The 22,143-nt window shown below is 40.4% G+C and overlaps 1 protein-coding gene across 1 annotated transcript in view; it reads left to right on the top strand.

Moving 5' to 3' along the window:
• The window catches only part of TPK1 (thiamin pyrophosphokinase 1), a gene marked incomplete at both ends in the record, with an annotated part of 238,293 nt that overhangs the window by 62,091 nt on the left and 154,059 nt on the right, over positions 1-22,143 (top strand). The window contains one exon of the mRNA XM_084230699.1: positions 14,568-14,637. Coding sequence (XP_084086825.1) covers positions 14,568-14,637 — 70 coding nt within the window. The remainder of the gene's footprint in view (positions 1-14,567; positions 14,638-22,143) is intronic.

The following is a 22,143-nucleotide window of genomic DNA, read 5'->3' as shown; positions in this document are numbered from 1 at the left end:
GTCCCATACCTTGTTTTTGGGAAAGAAATACTCTCTAGTAACAACTCTTAGGCCCATTTGTTACTGGGAAGGGTAAGGGACACCCCAGAATCCCCAACCTGCCCGCTCTAAATAGGTTCTGCCATCCACCGCATCAAGACAAAGCATACTATAGTGTGCAAGACCTTCAGTGGAAAGGAACTTTAATACAATTAGTGTGCAATAAAGAGAAAAGAAGGGAAAGAGTAGATAGAACAGTTTTCACATGAAACACAAAGGTAATCAGTCCCTTCTGGGAAAGTGCCCAGACAAACAGGGTTGGCTCAAAACAGGGCTGCTGAGACCCAAAAGCCTGCCACACGTCTAAGGCACCTTCTGGTGGGGATCCATAGGAAAGGGGCAGAAGGGGCCAGGGAAGTCTGAAAGGGAAAGAAGCAAATCAAAATCAGGATAAAGGCAGCCATTTTTAGCCTTTCTGCGGGTCTGTCATCCAGGCCTGTTTCAAGTGTCTCCTTCTGTGTCCCTCAAGTCCCTTGGACCAGAAGCAAGTGCAGCGTCTTCACACATCTCTCCGCTCCATGTGCCTCCTCCAGGTCTCCTTGCTTTCCCTCCAGCTGTTCCTCCTTCTTGCTCAGCTCCACCCTTCCTTGGGAGGGGCAGGGCACCCTAGAACCTCCCCTTTCTTTGGGGACCACCCTGTTACACATCCGCTTTTATACACTGTTTGATCTTCAGTAATAAGGTAAGATAAACAGGAAATTGGCTAGGTATCTGAAATCCGTCTTCAAGAGAATAACTGAGACTCGAAGGATTGCTTGCTGGTTGGTCACATAATTGACACTGGACCTGGACCAAGCATATTTAACTGAGAGGAAGTATTGTTACGGAATGAGGAACACCAAAGCCTTGGCAATCTCAGACACAGGAGGTACTGGGCAATCTGATTTACCCTCAAGACTTTGCTTTCACCAGGTTTAAGGCCAGGGTATATGATTGCTCAGGAGAATAAATAGTGACATTCCCTGTGAATTTTAATAGTAATGTGTACCTGTTTACACAGAATTTACCTACACAGATTTACCTACACATTAAAAACTAGACATTGCTAAGAAATTACTTTTTATTTTTGTTCTCTTTGATTTCTTTCATCAGCATTTTGTACTTTTTTGCCATACAGGTCCCATACATGATTTTAAATTTATACCTCTGTATTTTGAAACATTTGAAGTTATCACGATGCTATGTTTTAAATTTGATTTTCACCTCTTCATTGTCAGTAATGGAAATGTGATTTTTTTTATGTGCAGATGAAGATATCGTAATTTGAAAAGTGGTAGTATTGTTCCTATAGAAAACTATAAACCACACAAAAAGACCCTATTTTTTTCCTTTAGGCAAAACCTTTAATTAAAAAACTTTAAAGGTTTTGTATGGTGTTCAACCACATCATATATGTTACTGGAAATAAGACTTTATTTTTGGAGAAAATTTTAGAACGAAAATTTTTATCCAGAGAAAATAATTTCTTTTCTTTTTTTTTTTTAAAGATTTATTTATTTATTTATTTATACAAGCACTGGGTACAGTCAGAAGTACGGGAGGGTGAGAGAATTCACCAGAGCCAGAGCGGGGAACAAAAGAGGCAGACTGACGAAATACACTGCTGAGGGGAGCAGCAGGCATGGCAGGAGAGGTCTGTCGCGCCATGTGGGACCCTCACTGGCGGCCCAGGATCGAACCGGCGCTGCAGAGACTGCAGGCAGCTTCGCAGCCCAGCGCTCAACCACTGCACCACCGGGGAGGCCCAGAAAATAATTTCTTAAGGGAATAAATGACCTGTGCTCTACAATGGAATTGGAATATACTTATTTGCAGGCAGAAGGACTTTAATTTTCTGTTTATTGTTTTTTGGGCTAAATTTTGATTATTTGCTTAGTTAATGTATGTCAACTTGATCAGCCTTACCTCTAAAATCATTCAGGATATCTCCTAAACAGGCACATATTAAACATAATGATTTGTCCATCTAGTTAATGATATTTTAAATGAATTTATACCTATTGACTTGCTCATTTAATCATCTATTTAAAAATATCTATATTGGGCGTATTCAGTAGTCAGCATATACAGATTCATATCTTAAGTCTTGCACTAGATTTATGTGTTATTTTCTCACTAACCCAAGGTTTGCTAGTAACTCTGTTATTCTCTGATAAGCCCTGCCTTTATTAGTTAATGTTGACTTTGCTGCCTTCGCACAATATTCACGGCCACCCTTTATGGTGGCAGAGTTACAACCACCATAAATAAAGCGTGGAGAGAAGAGAAGGAAGAGACAGAACAGACAATTCATTTTCATGCCTTTCTGGTGATCATCTAAATCTCAATTGTCAGAGGAAAGTGAAACTTAATGGTCAACCTTAACAAGTTTAGGGGAAAATGTGTGTTTTCACTCTTTCCATGTTGTGTTTTATGGATATATCACATTTGGTTCAGAGTAATGACGATTCAATAATGACATTATTCAAGCTAGATGAATAGGATTGGGAAGGGTTGTTTATCTCATCCTTTCATTTCACTATAACAGTTTGACAAGAGTGAGAGACACTGACTGTTGAGCTACAGAGACTGTGTTTAATGTTTTTTAATGAAGTGCTTCAGTTCAAACAGAACTACCTCTAGCCTAATTCAGCCCTGGGCAGGTAAGACTTATTCCTTCTAGGGTGTTGATTGGCGCTCTGGCCAGCTGCATTTCAAATGTTTGTTTTGAGGATTAGAATGCAAATACATAGGATTATATATGCACATACTCAATAAGGCTTTACAGTGCTTTTGTTCTACATTGCCTGCAAAATCCTTTTCTTGATTGAAATCATATGTGAGCTGTCTGCTGGGAGTTCCCAGGACAGGAGGCAGATAAAAGTGGAGCTCCTTTGATGGAAGAGGCCAGGGTAGCTCTGACCAGCAGCCTCCCCACTGCTCAGGGGCCCCTGTCTCTCCACTGATCTGTTACAGGGATCTCAGTAGCCAATGCTTGCTAATCCCTCCTTGCTAGTCCTGAGGCTTATTTCTTCTCAGTGAATCAGTAACTACCTTTTGATTATAAAGAAACTTAAAAATGACTGAGTGTTGTATTTTAACTAGTTTGCTTAGGCTGCTTTCTTTAATTTATAATTTGCTCTCACTGCAGGAAACATGTCTGTTTGGAGAGGAAGGTCATTTTTAGAGAGTTGCAAATTTTAACATATAGCCCTTGGAAAAGGCATCAATCCAAAGTACACAAGAATCCCATTGTACCTACCATTTTGATATTTGTTAACCCAGTTCTGTATGCTGCCTGTGTGAGACGATAGAGTGAGAAGGAAAGAGATAAATGCTCCAAACGAGTGGTTCTGTAATTCAGTGTAGCACAGTTTGTATTTTCATTATGTGAGGTTTGAATCAACATTCTCTGGTTGAGTCTTCGAAATGATGTTTTTTATACACACACAATTGAAGTTGCCTCCGACAGCAGTAGGTGGTGGGAATGATGTGGCCAAGAGTCTCGTCCCCTGGCTGAGGGGGGACACGAAGAAACAGGCTTACTGGCTGTGTGACTGAGGGTGCCTTCCGGGGGCTGGACACAGGCTGTGGGTCTGTCCTGCCTCCTTCTAAGACTCTTGAAGCTTCTTCACTGCGAATGTGCTTTATGTATGGTTTTTAATCATTTGAACAGAAATTTTATTCTGGGATCACAAAACTTCATTACTATTAAGGGTCATTACTATTAGTTTTCTCTGGTGCGAAAACTAAGTAGGATTTCCAGACACAGCAGTAGGGTGGTTTGGTTTAACACCCGAGTTTATGACTGAAAAGAAGTCCATGGTCATATTGAAAGCAGTTAGAAGTTAAAGTCATTAAGAAGGAGTCAGATGGCAGTGAGTTCACAGTGAAATCTCTCAGACATTTGAAGAAGAACCTAACATCTTCACACCATCTAAGTAGTGAAAGAGTTCCCTGCAGCTCTAGGTGGTCCTGTTTTTTCTTATTTTATTTGAAAACTACCTTATTGGATTACTGTGAGGATGGGAGGAGATAATAATATTCCAACATTGAGGGTTGTAATCACTCGATACATGGTAGCCATTACTAGAATTGTCATTCTTAAACCCACTGTACAGTTTCCGCCTTCCAGCACCTTCTGATGTTCCATGACTAGGATACTGACAGTCCCAATACTCAGCTTTTCCTCCTTGTTCTGTTTAGAGACCAGAATCAGGTTATTTCTCAACATGGATTCAGTATCTTGGTGTCTGCCTTCCTTAAGGCCAGCAAGGATTGTGTGTCCAAAATGCCAACTTTGCCATTATTTACCAAGAAAAGAATTGAGAAGAACCCAAATTTGCCTTTAGGCACATGAAGGCAATTCAGATGTTTGGTGGAGGTGGTGGCAACAAATGTGTTTATAGAGGTTGTAAGCCAGGCCCTTCCTTGAGATCTTTTTGTAGATTAATTCACTTAACTCTTACCCTCAATAAGTAGGCACTCTCATTATCCCCTTTTAACAGATGAGGAGATTGAAACACAAAGAGATTGAATGCTTTGCTCAAGGTCACAAGGAAACAGTCAAGCTGTTATCCAACCTGAAATTTACATATATCTCCCAAATCAAGCAAAACTTTGAGTAAGTCACTGGTATTTCATTTCTATATGAAAATTTATGATTACAAAGTATTCTACAGCCTGATGGTTTAATTTTTCTTTGTGGAAAATATCTTCCTTCAAATACTGCTACACAAATGCCACTGTTAATTAACAAAGCTTGCCATGAGAAAAAAGTGAGACTGTGATCTTTTGTCTCGTTACATTGTTCTTTAATGTGTTAAAACATATTTCAGGCTTTAGAATATTTGGATCTTATAATGTGTAGAATTTTGCTGGGAGTTCATACTTGGAGTCCAACCCATTCAGCATCTTAAGAGCTTAGTCTAGCATGTTCTGCATCCTGGAACAATTCTATGAAGGCAAATGCCATAAGAGTCTGTTGCATCTGGATGATTTCAGGGTCACAGTTAACCATTTAAAAATCTGACCTACAGATTAAGATGAATAATATTTCATGTTCATGCACTAAATGATATGTCGTATCTTTATTTGGATGCAAGGACAAAGGATAAAATATATTGCTTAATATCTGGGGTCGTTGTACTACCCCAGGTGGGATACACACACTTTTTTGAATGCATGTGACCCACCTACTCCGTAGTCCTGCAGCACTTAGCTGTAGCCCCTGTGCTTACTGCTCACACCTTGCTGATGTTAAACTATGAATGCTGTTTTAAATTTTGCATCTGAGTGACTTATTCTGTTTATTCATTCTTGACTTTCAAGCACAGAGGTGTACGGAAGGACAGGGTAGAATGAGGTAGGGTTTTGGTTTGATCTTTTATGTTTTTTTGCAGTTACATTTCGTGATGGTTATAATGCATTAGACTCTTTGCCTTTTAGTTAAGCTTATTTACAAATCATATTTTCAGATTTTATCATCATTTCCTTTAGAGGGGGCTGTCAGTGGATGATGGGTTCTTAAGAATACATGGACGCGGTGAGGTTTTTGTTCCTAACAGCTTAACGAGCCCCCATGTACACATGCGTGGGCAGGGGTTACTCACGGGCAGTTCTGCCTCTCCCACGCTCTTCCTTCCTGATTGGTATAAGCAAATGAGCAAATGCCTGATAGCTTGCCATTTTCACCCCCAATTAGAGAAATTATTGTAAAAAAGCTATATTCCTTGTCTTAGTTTTTGTGGTTGCTCTTCATATCCGCACACTCCTTCCAATGGAGAAACACTGGGGGGCCTCAGTGCATGAATTAAGCCCGATGCCCAGGGAAGGCATGGAAACAGATGGGTTTTTATGTGTTTTAGATGCTGGGCTCAGACGTGCCGCTGCCTTCCGAGATGGACACCCCCGAGTCATCTTTGATGCTGGCTTCTCTTCTTTCTCCCCTTCCTGGTGTCTTCATCCTCTTTCATTTTTTCCCCTGTTCTTTAAGTGTCTTATAATTCACCTTTAACTCCACAGGTTCACTCCTGCCACCTTACTTCACTGATTACGGTTTATCTCTCAAGCATGCTCTCCGATTCCACTTTCCTTTCCAGTGTCGTTCATCTCTTGGACTTCGAGCCTTCACCGTCCCCTTTGTGATGTCCTCAGTCTTTTTTCCATCCCCTTTGAATTCCTCCTTCAGATACTTGGCTTCTTCTGTAATCTGACCCTGTCGTAACCTCATCTTTTCTGTATTTACCAACATGAGCCTTTCAGGCTGCTCCCCTGCACCCCTGCGTGCGTGCTGGGCCCTGCACACACCTGCCTCGCTGCTTTGATGTGCACTCTTTGCTCCGGTCGTGGGCCTGTCCGCTCTCTTCTTTGGTCTGTCTCTTCCCTTTCCAACAAAGCCTTTGCTCTGTCAGGTCCTTGTCGGTGACTCAGGTCTCTGCTGCCGTTTCCCTCTTGAGTATATGGAAGTGCGATTCATTGATACTTTGAAATGGAGACTCTGAAATGGAGTGTTGGTGCACTTTTTCTTGTTTTATCCCAGTTTTCTTATAAGTTTGTGTTTCTAAAGTGATAGCTTTGAAAACTCCCTTACCCCACGAAATATCTCTTGGACTCACGATATAAAATTCACATGTATCTGTTGAGCAAAACTCTTGACTGTGATGCATACATGGGCTGCTCTGATGTACCATCTCATTTTGATGGTTAGACACATTCTTTGGCCTTTTTTTTTGTTTTGTTTTGAGGTCATTTTCCCTCCTCCCCATTGTGTTTGCTCCTAATCATTGTGCCAGTCGGTGTGCCTTTGGCATCTCATAAATGAGCCTCATGTGGGAATGACAGTTACTTCTTGTCTTCTGCAGAACAGGGCAGTGTCTGTGTGTGCTGAGTGGTTAATGGTTGTCCTCAGCCTCTGCATTTGATTCTCCATTCTCAAGAAACAGGAAAGGAGAAGGTTCTGAGATTAACAAAATCCTATTCAAAAATAGCAGTCTTATTAAATGGACAAAGAAAGCTTTGGTGTCCTAGGTTTCCATTTATTTACTTAGGCTTGGTGAGCTGAGGGTTTTCTTCTAGTAGGTTTTTGTTTTGTTTTGTTTTTTCAGGAAACTATAGGCTTGACATTCTGTGAGTTTAAAAATGCTTGAAGATGGGTATTTGTTTCTTTTAAATGTGAACAGCAGTTTGTCTGGATGCACTTTCATTTCCTAAGCACTTATTGGGGTCATTTCAGTTCCTTAGGTGTAGTGAATGTTTCTGGAGGGAAGTCTGAGGCTGGCCTGATTTTTTTTTTTTTTCTTTTTCCTCACTAAAGAATGTGTTTGGACATTTATCTTTTAGTTCCAGCAACTTTAATTAGACTTGACTCTGTATTATCCTTTTGTATTGGATTTTCCTGGCCTGTTAATCACTGGGTTGAAGACTTCTAGTTTAGGAACATTTGTCTTTAATCTGTCTGTGTTGTTCAGAAAGCAGTTATAGGCATATATTAAAGAAGTCTTCTCATTTTTCCTCTCAATCTTTTCTAATTTATTGTTGTTACTTTCCCTTTCTTTTTGCTTATTTCTGTTTTGTCTCAAATGCCTCTCTGGATTTTCAGTGATGCTCACTCTGCTTCAAATAGTTTCTTCAGATTTAATTTCTTTTTTTTTGTTATGAAAATTTTTGAAAGATTTAATTTTTTTAATGAATTCTGCAGGCTCGTACTTCACCTTGTTCTGTGATTCTGTGCTATCTTTTAAAAGAGCTCTTGTTTTTTGTTGAAAACATTTACAGGGGCCTCCCCGGTGGTGCAGCAGGTTGAGCTCAGCACTGTGAAGCTGTCCTCAGCCTCTGCAGCGCCAGTTTCATTCCCAGTGGGCCAGGGAGAGACCCACATGGTGTGGCAGACCTCGGCCCTGTCTCACTCACTGTTCCCCTCAGCAGTGTATTTCAGTAGACCTGCCTGTTCTGCTCCCTGCTCTGTCTCTGGTGAATCCTCTCACCCTCCCATGCCTCTGGCATGTACCCCAGTTCTTGTATAAATAAATAAATCTTTAAAAAAAAGAAAACATATGAAACCTTTGGTCAGGATTTTCATTTGCTTGGTGGCGGAATTTTTTCCTGTATACTTTTTATCTCTTTTCTTTTCCTTCTTTCTTCTCTGCTTTAAATTCTTGGTTCATCCTAGATCCTGTGCTAATTGCTTTTTATTGATCTTCCAGTGAGCGCAACTCCCCACCATGTGAAGCTGTTTCTGAGTTGGGGAGCAGGGGGAGCAAGCGCTGGTTCTGGTCCAGCAGGAAGACAGAGGGGCGTGGGTTTGAGCGACTCAGCCTTGGCTCCAGCTGCTGGTGCAGGCAGCCAGGAGCCAGTCCCCACTTGGGCTACCCTGCTGTGCTCCTGCCGGAACAGTTCTAGCCTTGACTGTGTGTCTGGCTCTTTGGCGAAAGGCCTCCCGTCAGCCTCCTCCCAAAGCACTGCTTGAGTTTCTCTGCCTTTGGCAGCTCTTTCTCGTACATTGTAATTGGGTGATAGATTTTTGCCTAGTTTTATCTAAGGTGTAATTTCCTTTTTTTTTTCCTCTCACTTTGTTGTTTTGGAATGAGGCAAAGGCAGAGACTCCACTCTGTTGTCTTAAAGCACTTGTCTTTTTAAAATAGTTTCCTTTAAATTGTTCCATAAATTTGTTCCGGTTTCTTCAGAGTGACTCTCTGAAGGGCTTCCTGGGTCCTCCTGGCCATCCTTGCTTTGGAGACTTGATTGCTCGGTCACTTTTACATCTGAATGGTCACTGTTTGACTTGAAGACTGGGTTTCACCATCTAAGGTTTGGTTTTCCAGACAGGTTACTATGAACACGTGCTGCGTTACTCTGCTGTGAGGGTTGTCTGTTTTGAAGGCACACCTTAGGATTGTAGTCATTAAAACTAGGATCAGTATTTCCATCTCAGTTCATTTCTCTGGGCCATATTGCACTATTTTGTGCATTAATGAGGTTGTAAATCTTATGAATTATTAAAGCAAGCTTGGATACTTCTCTTGAAATGAACAGGAGTGACTCTCACTTGCCAGCCATCCCTCCCGGAGGCGCTCACTTCCTTTCATTATTGAATTCTACTCAGTGTTGCTTTTTATGTTCCAAGGATCAAAGATGTAGGGGGAGAAGTTCATGGTCTATATTTTGCTGGGGAAGGAAATAGTTATTTTAATTTCTGTCATCAAATACCAAAAGTTATTTTCAAATAACATTGCAGCTAAAAAAGGGGGGGGGGGGGAAACAGCAGCCCTACCTGCCAGTCAGTGAAAATAACTAACAGCATGTGCTGCCAGGCAGTACTTATAATTGTTTAAAATTTACAGACACAACAGCGAGACACAGTTTGCATAATGAAATATTTATTTTTACCCATCATGCTTGCAAGCTGCTCGACATCCATCATGTTTGCAAACAGCAGTGTAATTCCAGCTGTTGAAATTAATCCTTTTTTAAGTTCTGTTAAAAACTATCATCTGATAACAAATCTCACTATATTTTCTTTTTGTTTCTCCATTGACTTTTTCTTGTTTTTGTGTGCACTCATGAATAAGAGCATTTCTCAGTGTTTGAGATGGGACTAGAATAATGTACTGCATCATTCATCCAGGGAGTTGGTTAGAGTTATAGTTTCACATTCTTTTCACTTCATAATGAAACAAATTCACCTACAGACTATAGTGCAGACCAGAGCTAGGATCTTAAGTGTTTTTCCCCACGTGCGGAACCATCTTGCAAGCAGGCAAGATGGAGCCTCCTGTGCCGCAGCCCTGAGGCCTGTTAGGTTTCCCTCCACTTTGGACTAAGCCGGCGAGTCTGACACCATAGCCGGTCTCTAGCACAGGTTCACCATGAAGAGTGTACTCAGCCCTAATTCCTCCTGGCGGCTCACACAGGCCAAACATACATGTGCTCAGCTCACGGGCACTGAACCATCGTTCTCTGACTATTGGAGTGTTTTACACACTCTGAGCTTTATCCATCTTTCAGGAAACTTTTCTTGTGCCACTTTGGGATAAACAGTTTGATGTCTGGTTGTTTTCAAGCTCTCTTGGCAGTGAGGTACTTGGTCATTACGTGTTAAAGAGATACCTGATTGTAGACTTGTAAACAGCATCAAAGAAGACTCACATTTTATCCCCATAGTGCCTAAGGAGGAGAGGCGGAGAAAGGTGGTGGAAAAGGGAAAGGATAATAGAATTTACCTGCAACACTGACCTGACAGAAATAAAAATCTTCCTCACATGACACCGAACAGACCAGATCATCAGCACTGCGCATGGAGACTCTCAGTATAGATACTGTTTGTCTTATATTGAAATAAAAATATTTCTGCCCTCCCGATGAGTACAATTTAGAGGATTCCACTTGCTGCTTGTGGGATGTTACGAATAACATGAGCATTCTTAATAATTACATGTAAATATGCTACACGCAAAACTCTGAAAGACTTGTCTGAACAGCAATAATTAATTATGCATTTTGGGACTCCTATGAGCAAAGCAAATTGTTGCTCTTTCAGAAAAATGTTTTGAAGGAAAATTCCTAGTGATAAAAATTAGTTAAAAACACTCATCTTCAATGCAAAATGGATTGAAGACTTACATATAATCCCTGAAACTAAACTAAACTCCTAGAGGAAATCAGGGGAGATGCTTCTGGACTTTGGTCTTGGCAACGATTTCATGGAGACTAAACATGCAGGCAACAAAAGCAAATTAGACCAGTGGGGCTACATCAAGCCAAAATGCCTCTGTGCAAGCAAGCAGATCATCCACAGAGTGAAAGACAGCCTCCAGAACCGGAGAAAGTGTTCACAGCCACGTTCCGTATGGTGGGAATGATTTCCAAAATATATAAGGAAATCCTGCAGCTCGATATCCAAAAATGAGAAATGGGATAAAGATCTGGATAGACATTTCTCCAAAGAAGACCTGCAAGTGCCCAGTAGGTACACTAAACATTGCTGACCTGAACATTATGGAAATGAAATCAAAACCACTGTGAGATTGTCACCTTAAACTTGTTAGGTTGGTCATGATTAAATAAACAAAAGATAGCCGGTATGGGTGAGAATGTGGAGAGACTGGAACGAACTCTTGTGCATTGTTGGTGGATGCAGAAGTACAGCCACAGCTGCTATCAGAAACAGTATGGAAGTTTCTGGGGGGAAAACGTTAAAATAGAAGTACCTGATGATCTAGCAACTTCTGGGTGTCTATCCAAAAGAACTGAAGCCGGTTCTTGAGTTGAGGTCTGCGCCCCTGTGTTCACTGGAGCCTATTCACAGTAACCAGATGTGTTCACACCCTCAGTGCCCAGTGATGGATGAGTGACTGAGGAAAATGTGGAATATACATATAATGAAATGTGATTTAGCCTTAAAGAAAGATTCTGGAGGGCAGTATGCTACGTGAAAGAAGCCAGTCACAGAAGAACAGACACTGCATGATTCCATTTATCTGAGGAATCCAAAATGTCAGAAACAGACAATAAAACAGTGGGTGCCATGACCCGGGGGGTTGGTAAATAGGGAGTTGTGCGCAGCGGAGACCCGCAGTTAACAGTACTGCGCTATTCACTTACATTTTGAAAAGGGTAGAGCTCTCATTAATGTTCTTCTAATAAAAACTGAAACACACTCATCCTCTGTGGTGGCTGTGAATGAACCTTCTACTGATAGGTGTGATAGTCCGTGTACCCACAAGTGTAGTGAGCGACTGCCACTTCTTTATTAAGAAAATTTTGTGAATTTGGCAAAATATGTAATGATCTTATTTTCCCTTAGAAGCAGTGCACTTGGGTTCACCTGAGCCGTAAGTAAGATCAGGGGAAAGTCTTCCACATTCTGTGTTCTTTTCCTTAACTGAGTCTGCAAAATTTTTCTTTGATTTTACTTGACTTGTCAAATGCAATTTGATCTAGACCCATGGAAAATGTTGCCAACCAGTTAAGACATTTTTATTAATAAAATGGTAAACGTGGTAAAATATATCTTCTTTGCCAGACATTCATGACAGCAAAACAGAGAAGTTTCAGGGACAGGCTGGAACCTATTTCTTCCTTTCAGATGGATTCGCGCCTCCTGTCAACTTTTGGATAAAGAGAGAAATGTCCACAAGTTTCTCAACGTTATTTTAATTTCCTTTGCCATTTAAAATAGAAACATACGTGGACAAGGATTGATTTCTTTTTTATATAATCTACTCTAAAAATACTGATTTAAATCTGGGCGTGAGAAATAACTGGTATCTGATTGTAAAAGTAACACTGCCCTTCGCCAGGCTTAATGAGAAGCGTTTCCACAGGCTTGTCCACCAAGATTTCTCTCTTCATTCCTTGTTCTCCCATTGCATTTGTGGATGCTTGCATGGAAGTCGTTTGGGTCTGCGGCGAGTGGCATATCGTTGCTGCTCCTTCCCTTCTCTCACTCGAAGGTGAGCCTGGAGAGCTGCATCTGTTTGTGTCCATCTCTGTTCTGCTTAGGGCCTGGCACATACGGGTGCAAATGTGGAGCCAGCACACCGTACAGTGACCTGTCATGAGAATGGACACGTCACTCCATATGATAACCCTGACCATAGAAAAACTGTCCCTTAGATTTTCTTCTTTTAAAAAAAGATTTTTTTTTTATGCATACAAGAACTGGGGTACAGGCCAGAGGTGCGGGGGGGGGTGGCGGGGGAGAGGATTCACCAGAGACAGAGTGGAGAGCAGAACAGGCAGAGTGACGAAATACACTGCTGAGGGGAGCAGCGGGCAAGGCAGGAGAGGTCTGCTGCACCATGTGGGTCAGCTCCCTGGCCAGAGATCAAACTTGTGCTGCAATGACTGGCATTAGCTTGATAGCACTAAGACTTTAACCCCTAGGCCACCCAGAAGGCCCCCTCCCTTAGATTCTCATATTACTTCCGTAGATCAGTTTTATGTTACAGGTCCCAGACACTTGTTGATTTTGTTCATAGAGAATTGTTTTGTGTACTCTGGGGGTAGTTAATGACAGTTTGCCATCTGTTTCCCCTTAGCAGCCTTTTCAATCTCCCTATTCCGTTGTTCTGTGCCCTATTTTATATGGGAGACAACCTCTCCCTTTTAGCTGTTGATGATTTTGAACTGTTAGGTTTTCACTGGGAAATATGCAGACTATTCTTTGATCTTCTGCAAGCTGTGTTGGTGGCATAATTTGAATTTGGGTGCCATGCCTTATAAGGAGGTGTGTGTTGTGGGTCATTTGTAAAATGAAATGCCCTCTTTGATGTCTTTTGTTTTACGCTTTTTAAGTAGCTTTGATAGCTTTGACTTTTCTTTCCCAGGAATGACTTTTCATTGTTTTCATTCTAACAAAAATGAAGAGAACTGAGTTGCTTGAGTGCTTGCTGTGTCCCCTTTGGTGATGGGCGTTATTGCTATGAAGTCTTTCTTTCCTTAATCTGTGACATCCCCATTGACAGGTGAGGAAGCTGAAGCAGAAAAAGGAGTATGTTTTTGCCACTTAGCCTCTATTTTATCTCTGGTGTAACACAACACAGAGAACAGTCCCTCTGTCTTGGGTTAGTGGGAAATACATTGAAACTTGAATTTCTGTGAGATGGTAGATATCCTTGACACCCTCCCACCTGCCTTTAAATTTGGAGGCAGATATTACAAGTACTCTAAAATGTTTAATGTTTCCAACAAGGTAAGGGAATTTCCTGCTTGCCATACAATGAAGAAGTAGCGCAAGAGAGACCTTTGTTTCTTCTGAAGGTGCCCGTGTATTTGTGGGTCTTTGGAGCTAAAGATTTGGGTTTGAACTGCTGTGTGGTGACAGAAGATCCATTCAGCAGGAGGAACCGGAATGTCAGACCTCTCCACACTGACTCTCATCCCCCAGGAGAAAAGAAAATTTGATCTGAAACCATGGCAATGGATTTTTTTTTCCTCTTAATTGAAGTAACACTGGTTTAGAATGAAGTAACATTGTCATGGAACGCTGCTCCCAGCTCTCAGGGGGCCAGCAGGGGGAAGCTTGTGAAAGCAAGGGATAAAATGGATAGGCAGCTGGCCTTGCTTGATTCTGTCTTCTGAAGTTTCAGTTTTGTGCCACCTTCACAATCCTGAGTGTGTTCACATATTACCTAGATTCTTGTTTAGTATTTTTAAACAGATGATATTATACTTGCAATTGCTTTTCTAAAGACACTTTATTTCCCAATGAAGTATGGGAGCCTGTAATGCCTGCCCTAGGTAGAAAGTGGCTATGAAGGATACTAACTCAGCCCTAACTGTCTGCCACTTGTCCCGGCCCCAAGGCCTGGTCCTGGGGTAGAAGAAGGTGCAGGAGATGCTGAGGACAACGCACTCAGGCGCTCACTTCCTTGGAGGAACCAGAAGACGCCCCATGCGAGCACCCCGTGTTGGGGCCGCCCTGGCCCCAACACGTGCTGGGCTGGGCTGGCGTGGGGGTCAGAGCACCTGCTGTCCAGCCTTTACCTCCCGGAACCCCACGTCTAAGCCTCCTAGATTGAAATGCTCTTTGTTTTTTCTCTTTGAAGCTCTTTTAAGAGCCTGTGCTGATGGAGGTGCCAACCGGGTGTATGATATCACCGAAGGAGAGAGGACAAGGTAGGCCCCCTTCAATGCCCTGACTCCCGCTCACTCAGTTGGGCTGACTCTGTTCTTGGTGGATGGTGACTGTTCCTTTCCCTCACTTCACAGAAAACCTCCTCGGTGAGACAGCTGTATAACCATGACATCGGCTTTGTTTTGGGTGGTTTCAGTCGAACTAGACAAATCTTATTCTTACTTAAAAAATTCCCATTGTACCCCTGCAAAAGCCTGGATAAGTAGCGTGATCAAATACTGACATTTATGAGGATTTTAAACAATGATTAAAATAAAATTTCCAATGGTAATTTGAACTAATATTCGAACATCTTAAATGAATAAAAACTGATCCCATAAATGAAATATATATTCTGATGTAGAGCATGGGAAATTTTTATATTGGTGTTCCGTAAAGTCCAGCAAAATTTACTCTAACTCAATTACTTCCTAGTTTTATATATCCATACACACACACACACACACACACGGAGATAAATAATTTATTTCTTAATGATTTGGTATCTGTACTGTCTGATCTTCCTGATACTTGCCTAATGAGCTATTTTTAACTAAGAGATATGCTTGATGAAAGCAAAATTTAAAACAAGTTCATGCCAACATGTTTATAGTTCAACCTCTTGGCAAACATAAGAATTTATAGTCTGGATATAAGTAGACTAGCTGTGAAATTTAGTTCTCCTCCTAGCATGTGTGTTATAAAATATATAAAATGTTTATAGCTTAAAAAATCACCTCCTTGCTGCAAAAAATAAATGTATATGATGTAACATACTGCATGGGTGAGTTAAATATATATATTTTGAAATGATGTATTTTTCTTTATGGCATCAACATTTTGAACTTCAGGTTTCTAAGATCTGAACTGCTTTTTTGAAAGCAGCTGGTTGCTTATAGGAGGGAGGCAAGTTTCCTTTGAGACTGGACAGTGATGACAGGCCAGGAAACAACGTAAATTCTTAGTGTTTTGTACTCCCTTATTATTTTTTTTTTTTTACTTTATGGATTCCTCTGGTGACTTGACATGGACAGTGTGTGAAAAAATATTCAAGTATGTGATATAAAAAGCGCCTCGCCAGTGAGGTAAGAGTGTAATACCTAGGAGGCCACCTGGGTTCAGGCTGCTAGCCGGCTTACTGGCAAGCAGTGGATACTGAAGGCTCCTTGTCGGATAGTAGGTGCAGCTCTTGAAACATGATCATGTGCGCCAGAGCTGTCAGAGGTGTCGACAGTGTTCCTTGCTCCACCTTGATCATAAGAACCACTTAGAATACTTGTGAAAAACAGATTTCTATATTTTTTATTTGATTGGCTGGACATTAATTGGAAAGATAAAACACAGTTTACATTTGATGGCAAAAAGTATGATCAGATTTGGGGAGTGAGTACTATTATTTTCTTTGTTGTTATTTCTTAGCACATCTATAAGTAGTCATGGAAGCCTTCCAAGAGGATTTATATCATTTATGTAATAGCCACCTACCCATACAGGAAGATGTTCAATCAGGAAGGTACTTTCTGTGGATTGTCCAGTGGCAATAATATGTTCACAGTGATTCCTGCTCTGATGCTTAGGAGCATGGCTGGCCTGGGGGAAGGTGGAATGCGTAACAGAAAAGTGAATGATGCAAACTGCCTCATCTAAGTATTAAATCCTCAAATAAATCTCATTACATTCAAACCCTAACCAGTTAAACTAATGGGATACAGATGACTAAACGTGATTCCTATTAAATGTATTTTTAACCGAAAGACTTCAGAATGAAAGAATGAAATGATTCATTAATATCCATATCTGCAATGTAATACCGTGTAATGATGTGATGGACATGAATAGTGGAGAATTATCTCCAGCTGAAGACACTATGTTTGGAATGGAAACAAGGACTGGTGTGGACAGTCACAGAGAGCAGGGCTCTGGGGGAGCTCAGGCCAGCATCCCCGGTGCCCGTGGGGCCAACCTCCACTGAACATGTTCAGCCCTCCCTGCCTCCTTCCTGGAGAGTTTGCCTGTATCCTGACTCTCAGAGTCGCCTCTCACTGTCAGGGTTTTTTCCTAATAATCCTAAATGTTTTCTCTCATGGAAAAAAAATGCATGACAGTTGAATATATGTTAATGAGAGAAAGGAAAAGAAAAAGAAAATATTCTCTATTATTTCTTCCTAAGTAACAGGGAGTTGCGTTGGGTCTTGTCTATTGGTTCTGCCATTTGGACAGCAGAAAATATGATTAATTTTCTGTAGTTACCAACTCAAATATTTGTTTATAAATGTGTCATTGATCATAGTTACTCTTTATTCTCTTCCCATAGTTTTCAGTGACTTTGGTGACCCACGTATTTTGGATAAGTGTATTAATTCTGCTCTGAGAGCTGGTGGATTCTGATTTGGGTGTGGATCCAGTTTGAACATCAATCTCAGGTCAGATTAAAGACCCAGTCAGGAAAACACGAATGCCTAACCACTAGGGCATTTTTTTGTCCTCTTGAAACTTGTATAATAGAAGAGAAAATCAGTATTCAATGTGATAAATTATAAGGCAAATAATGACAAAGTTTGAATTCAGCATGATTGGTTCTTTGACAAAGGAAGACACTGAGGATGGACAGTTAATGTGGACTGAGGGTATTAGAAAATATTCTGAGACTTCACGTGGGGGTAAGGTTTGGGCTCAAGAGTAATGTGGTGTGTGTTTAAGTGCACGAGGTGACTGAGGGTGGAGGGGGGAGGTTCTCCTTCATGTCCTGGATGAAATCTGAACTGATTACCGTGAGAATAAGGGTTTGGTGAATTCTGCTTCTCAGTGCAGGAGAGATGTGGACTTTTATTGGTGAATTTAGTAGAGCAAATACAGATGTTGAATTATAAGAACACACACCTGAAACTTACTTTATAATGCAATAATTCAATAAAAAGTTATTAGATAAAAGACCGCGTTGGTTTTTAGTTATCTTTTCTGCCTCAGCCAGTTTCCTCCTTTGTTTTCTTCTTCCCTTTCTCTTCGTTACCTTTGCTGAGACCCTTTCTCAGCTGACTCTTCAGCCTGTACACATTGGTGCTGCAATAATGCATTACAGTCTACCATTCTGGCTGGTCAGTTCTTATGGCTCCTGTCCTGTCCTGATATCCTCAGATGGCTTAATTGCATGAGGGGGCATTTCTTATTGTCCTATCCATGCATCAGAGCGCAGCTAAAATAGCCCCTGCTCGGGAGTACTCCCCTCTGCTTCCAGCCTGATGTGACTTGACCTCTCCTAAGCTATCATAACACTTTTAAATTTGTGTTCACATTTTATCTTGATTTAGAGCTAAAAGACATACCCTTTACTTGGTTATAAATTTTTGGTGATCTGTTGTCCTTTAACTTTGCATAATACTTTGTAATTATTTACTTTCTCATTTTATCTTGTGATTTAGCTGCATGTAGATGTATCTCATCTCCCTCTCTGGTGGGGAGCATCTTGAAGGCCACAATCATAATTCATCTTCTTTTCATGCCTCAAAATAGCTTGTGCTAATGAGCATGAGAATTTATGGAATTAATGATTTTTCATTGATATCTTAGCAGAAATGTCACAAAGACTAAGCTTTCTTTCAGCCAGAAAATTCTAAGCTATAATAGCTATTGGAAGTATCTTGATGCTAGAGAAGAAATATCGAATAACTGCATCTTATTAACATAAGACAATGTGTCTTATATCTAAAAAGATAATCCATATTTTGTCCAAAATTGTGTGTAGTTTGTGTCTCACTTATTTCCAGAATATTGCATATTTTATAGCATTGGCAATGCAATGATTTTTTAGAGCTGTTTTGGACTTAGAATTTTCGTGGATTTTCTTAATTGAAGTCATATTGCATAATAACATCTCATAAGATTTAGGTGTGCATCATGATAAATCAACATCTCTACATACTGCATGAAGTTCATCTCTAAAAGTTCAGATAAGTCTTTTATCATGAAACTATCTTTGCCTTTAAATTCACTGGTAGTTTGAGAGCAACATGAAATATCAGTGCTAAAGAAGGAGGCTTGTTTTTAAAAAAACTAAGTTTTATGGACTTAGAGCTTGTCAAAGTTAGCATACTAGTCTGGAATTAACCACAAATCTTGGTGCTATTGTGTGGTAATTTGAAATGGGGAGTGGTGTTTATAGGTTTGCTATCTTATGGTTGCTGAATCCTGAATGGCCCCACAGAAGACAATTTTTATTCAAACATTGTTCTGTTTAATTCGAATGTTTGGAAGTTGATTTTCTGTTCAACTTAAAAGATGAGCATCTGGCAGAGATTCCTTGAGTTGACACAAATGGCCACTCATGTGAACATGTGACTCGTGACTATGGTGGCACAGGGAGGATATGAGACAGTGAAACAGGAGGGCGCGGCTCTTTCTTGATCTCTTCTGCTCACTCCATTGATTTCCTCACAGCTAAGATTCCATACTTTCTGGTTTATGCATTCCTGTGACTTTCTGGTTTATGCATTCTCATCAGCAGATCAATACCACCTTTCAGAGTGATCAAGTGGAGGGGATTGTTGTAACTCTAACTCTTTAAGACTCGGTTAAACCAATTTTCAAATATAAATAACTGAATAATGTGGGAGGCTAGCTGTTACAATTTAGCTTCTAAAGTCTTTTTCAGTATAATTAAACCAGCCATCCACAGCAAGTATCTGATACCCCCTGGAAGGAATCAGACAGTCTGTCTCCACAGGAGCAACTGTTAAGTCTTGTTCTCTCAGCCCCTTCTTTGCAGGCCGGGAACTGTGTTGTGAGAGAGCAGGCCTGGACTCGTAGTCAGATCAGAATTCAAAATCTGATCTGCGACTTGATTGCTGGGAGATATTTAGCAGATACTTTCACGTCCTTGCTCTGCAGACTCCAATGCTGACATTTCAGGGAGAGATTCCTATCTTCTGGAATATTCAGAGAATATTCTCTGAATATTCCAGAAACATATCACTTGGACTGGCCCTAAGAGATTTGGATCTGTTGAGAGGATGCAGGATGACCCTTCAAAGCTGAAGTAATTGAAATATAGCGTAGCTGGACGTGTGCAGAAAGCAGTCTTAGGCTGTAGCTGTGAATATTCTTGTCAGTAAACATTCTATAGGCAGTAATTGTATGACTTCTGGGAAAGGTAGTGAGCACTTTTAGTGTGGCTGTAGTGAAGGGAGGCATTATTTGGCTTCTCAGGTTCTTTGTTTTTAATGAGCTTGTTCAGGTGTAATTTCATCCAAAAAAAAATTCTTCTAGTCAATGCATAAGGTGCTGTTAGCATTGAGGTGGTGTGTGTTCTGTCCACCACCACAGGCGGGTTAAAACACAGCCGTCATCTCTGCCATGTCTTCCCTCCTGTCCCTTAGCAGCCAGGGCTTTCCTCTGGTGCCTGGGCTTCTAGAATGTCATATAAATCATGGCTTGCTGTCTTTGGTGCCTGACTTTTCCATTTACCACATGCTTTGAGATTTGTCCTTGTTATTGTGTGTATCAGAAGCTTGCTCCTTTTCACTGTTGAGTCATGTTTCATTGTATGGCCCACCATGCTTTGCTCATTTATTCAGTGCAGGTGATGGACTGGACTCTTAAGACTTGCCCTTCTAGTTGAATCTGTTGTCGTTTTTCCTAGTGCTTCAGTGGGAGGAATGTTAGTTCTTTTAGTTAGAACCCAACAACATTTCAGAGTTGTCATTTCAACCCTGGAGTTCTGTAAATAGTAGAGACTGTATATAATAAGCTTGCTCAGTATTACTTGGTTTTTATTGTTGACATGATCATGTCAAAATTGTTTTGGAATAAGTTGTTAAGTATCTGAGCATAAATCATGAGCTGTATAACCTGTACTATATCTGACAACTGATTTCAGTTAACCTGTGACAATAATTTTCTCAGTGTTTGGAATTTATTTTAATTGATGTTCAAGCATTTCATGGTGTAGTCAAAAAAAAAAATACACTTTCAGTATGCTTTAACATTTATAGAAAGAGCGTGTACTTTGTTTAGGAAAACCAAAGATTTTTGGTTTAGTTTGATCTTACAAGTCTAGCCTTAAGCAATAGTTAGTTACTTTGGTAAGTTTTTATTAAAAAGTATTTAGGCAATCAAATTACTAAGCTCTGTAGGCATGTCAACGTTATTGGGTCTTTGAATCAAAGTTATGGAAGGTAAAAATGATTAGCACATTTAAAAGAAAATTTATAATAGGAGTCTAGGTATTAAAGAGCCTTGCACTACAAACTCTGAGGGCATATTTATCTTGAATTATTGATTGGATTAGGTTAGTAATATATTTTAGTTTGTTGGTTATCACATACTATAAATCAGAGATCTCAAAGTTATCCAGGCATAGCTCTGAATCATTTCAGGGCATTGGAGGAGGGGAAACGTATATGCAAAGATGCTGTGTTTGTCAGATCATGCATGAAGTCAAAATAAATTTTCAGAGTGAAATTGTTTTAAGCAACTGCAGGGAGTCAGTTTACAACTAAATTTAATCAGAGGCCTTGTTCTTTATGGCTATTCTATTTCATAAAGTATGTTCTTGACAAAACCTTTTTCCTGCACTGTGGATGGAGTCTTCAGAAATAAATTACCTTCAGATGATTTTTCAGAGAAACCTGGGTCATTTGTCAAAAGTTTTGAGCAGCATGTGGCTCTCTTAATTTAGCTTTTTGAAAAAAAAAATCAAGTTGAATTATTTTCTAAGCACTTGTTAGTACAATTTTAGAGCTTGTGTTTTTTTCCTCACATTTTGGGGCTTATTTTCAATATATTGTTAGATTGCAAAGTTAAGAATAGAATATTCCCCTCCTATACACACACACACACACACACATACGTTTTTAGAAAGGTGTGGGATGGTGCCTTTTTGATATTTCATGCGCGTTGAAGTGAGTACACATTCACACATGCTTGCACCCATGCTGAGATCCTTCCTGCATGGTTTTTTTTTGTGATTAAAACTTTGATTTTATATTATTGGACTGATAATAAGCAGAATAGCTATGACAAAAGGTGGCATATGCTTATTTGTTGACATGTCATTACCGGGCATGCATCTGAGCCCATGATGGGATTGCACCTGAGCCAGCAGTGGCCTTCCAGTGATCAGCGGCCAGGAAGGTGACAGCTAGATTCCGTGCAAGCAGTGGCTAGTTAATAAATTTTGGGTGAAAGTATCCAAATAGCAGCTGCATCAAGATGAGCCCTGAACTGTCACTTGCAATCCTGGGTTAGAGATCTGAGAGTGGTTTAAAGCAGTGCTCCTTGAAGACCTCAGTGTTGCTATAACCTGAGAGGTCAGGCATCTGCTGAAGACCAGCAAAGTGGGTATTTTAAGTACAGCAGAACACATTCACCACTGTGAAGGCAAAAATCACAGTGTGCATATATATGAATAAATATGTACATGTATGCTGTTCTATTTAATATGCTTAACTCTGGAGAGTATATGCCCTAGGAAGTAGGAGACAGAGAAAGTAAGGGGAAGGGGACTTAAATCA

Source organism: Talpa europaea (genome assembly GCF_964194135.1).
Source record: "Talpa europaea genome assembly, chromosome: 3".
Taxonomy (NCBI): Eukaryota; Metazoa; Chordata; class Mammalia; order Eulipotyphla; family Talpidae; genus Talpa; species Talpa europaea.
Note: the sequence above shows the minus strand (reverse complement) of the source record. Positions and strands in the feature narration are given on the sequence as shown.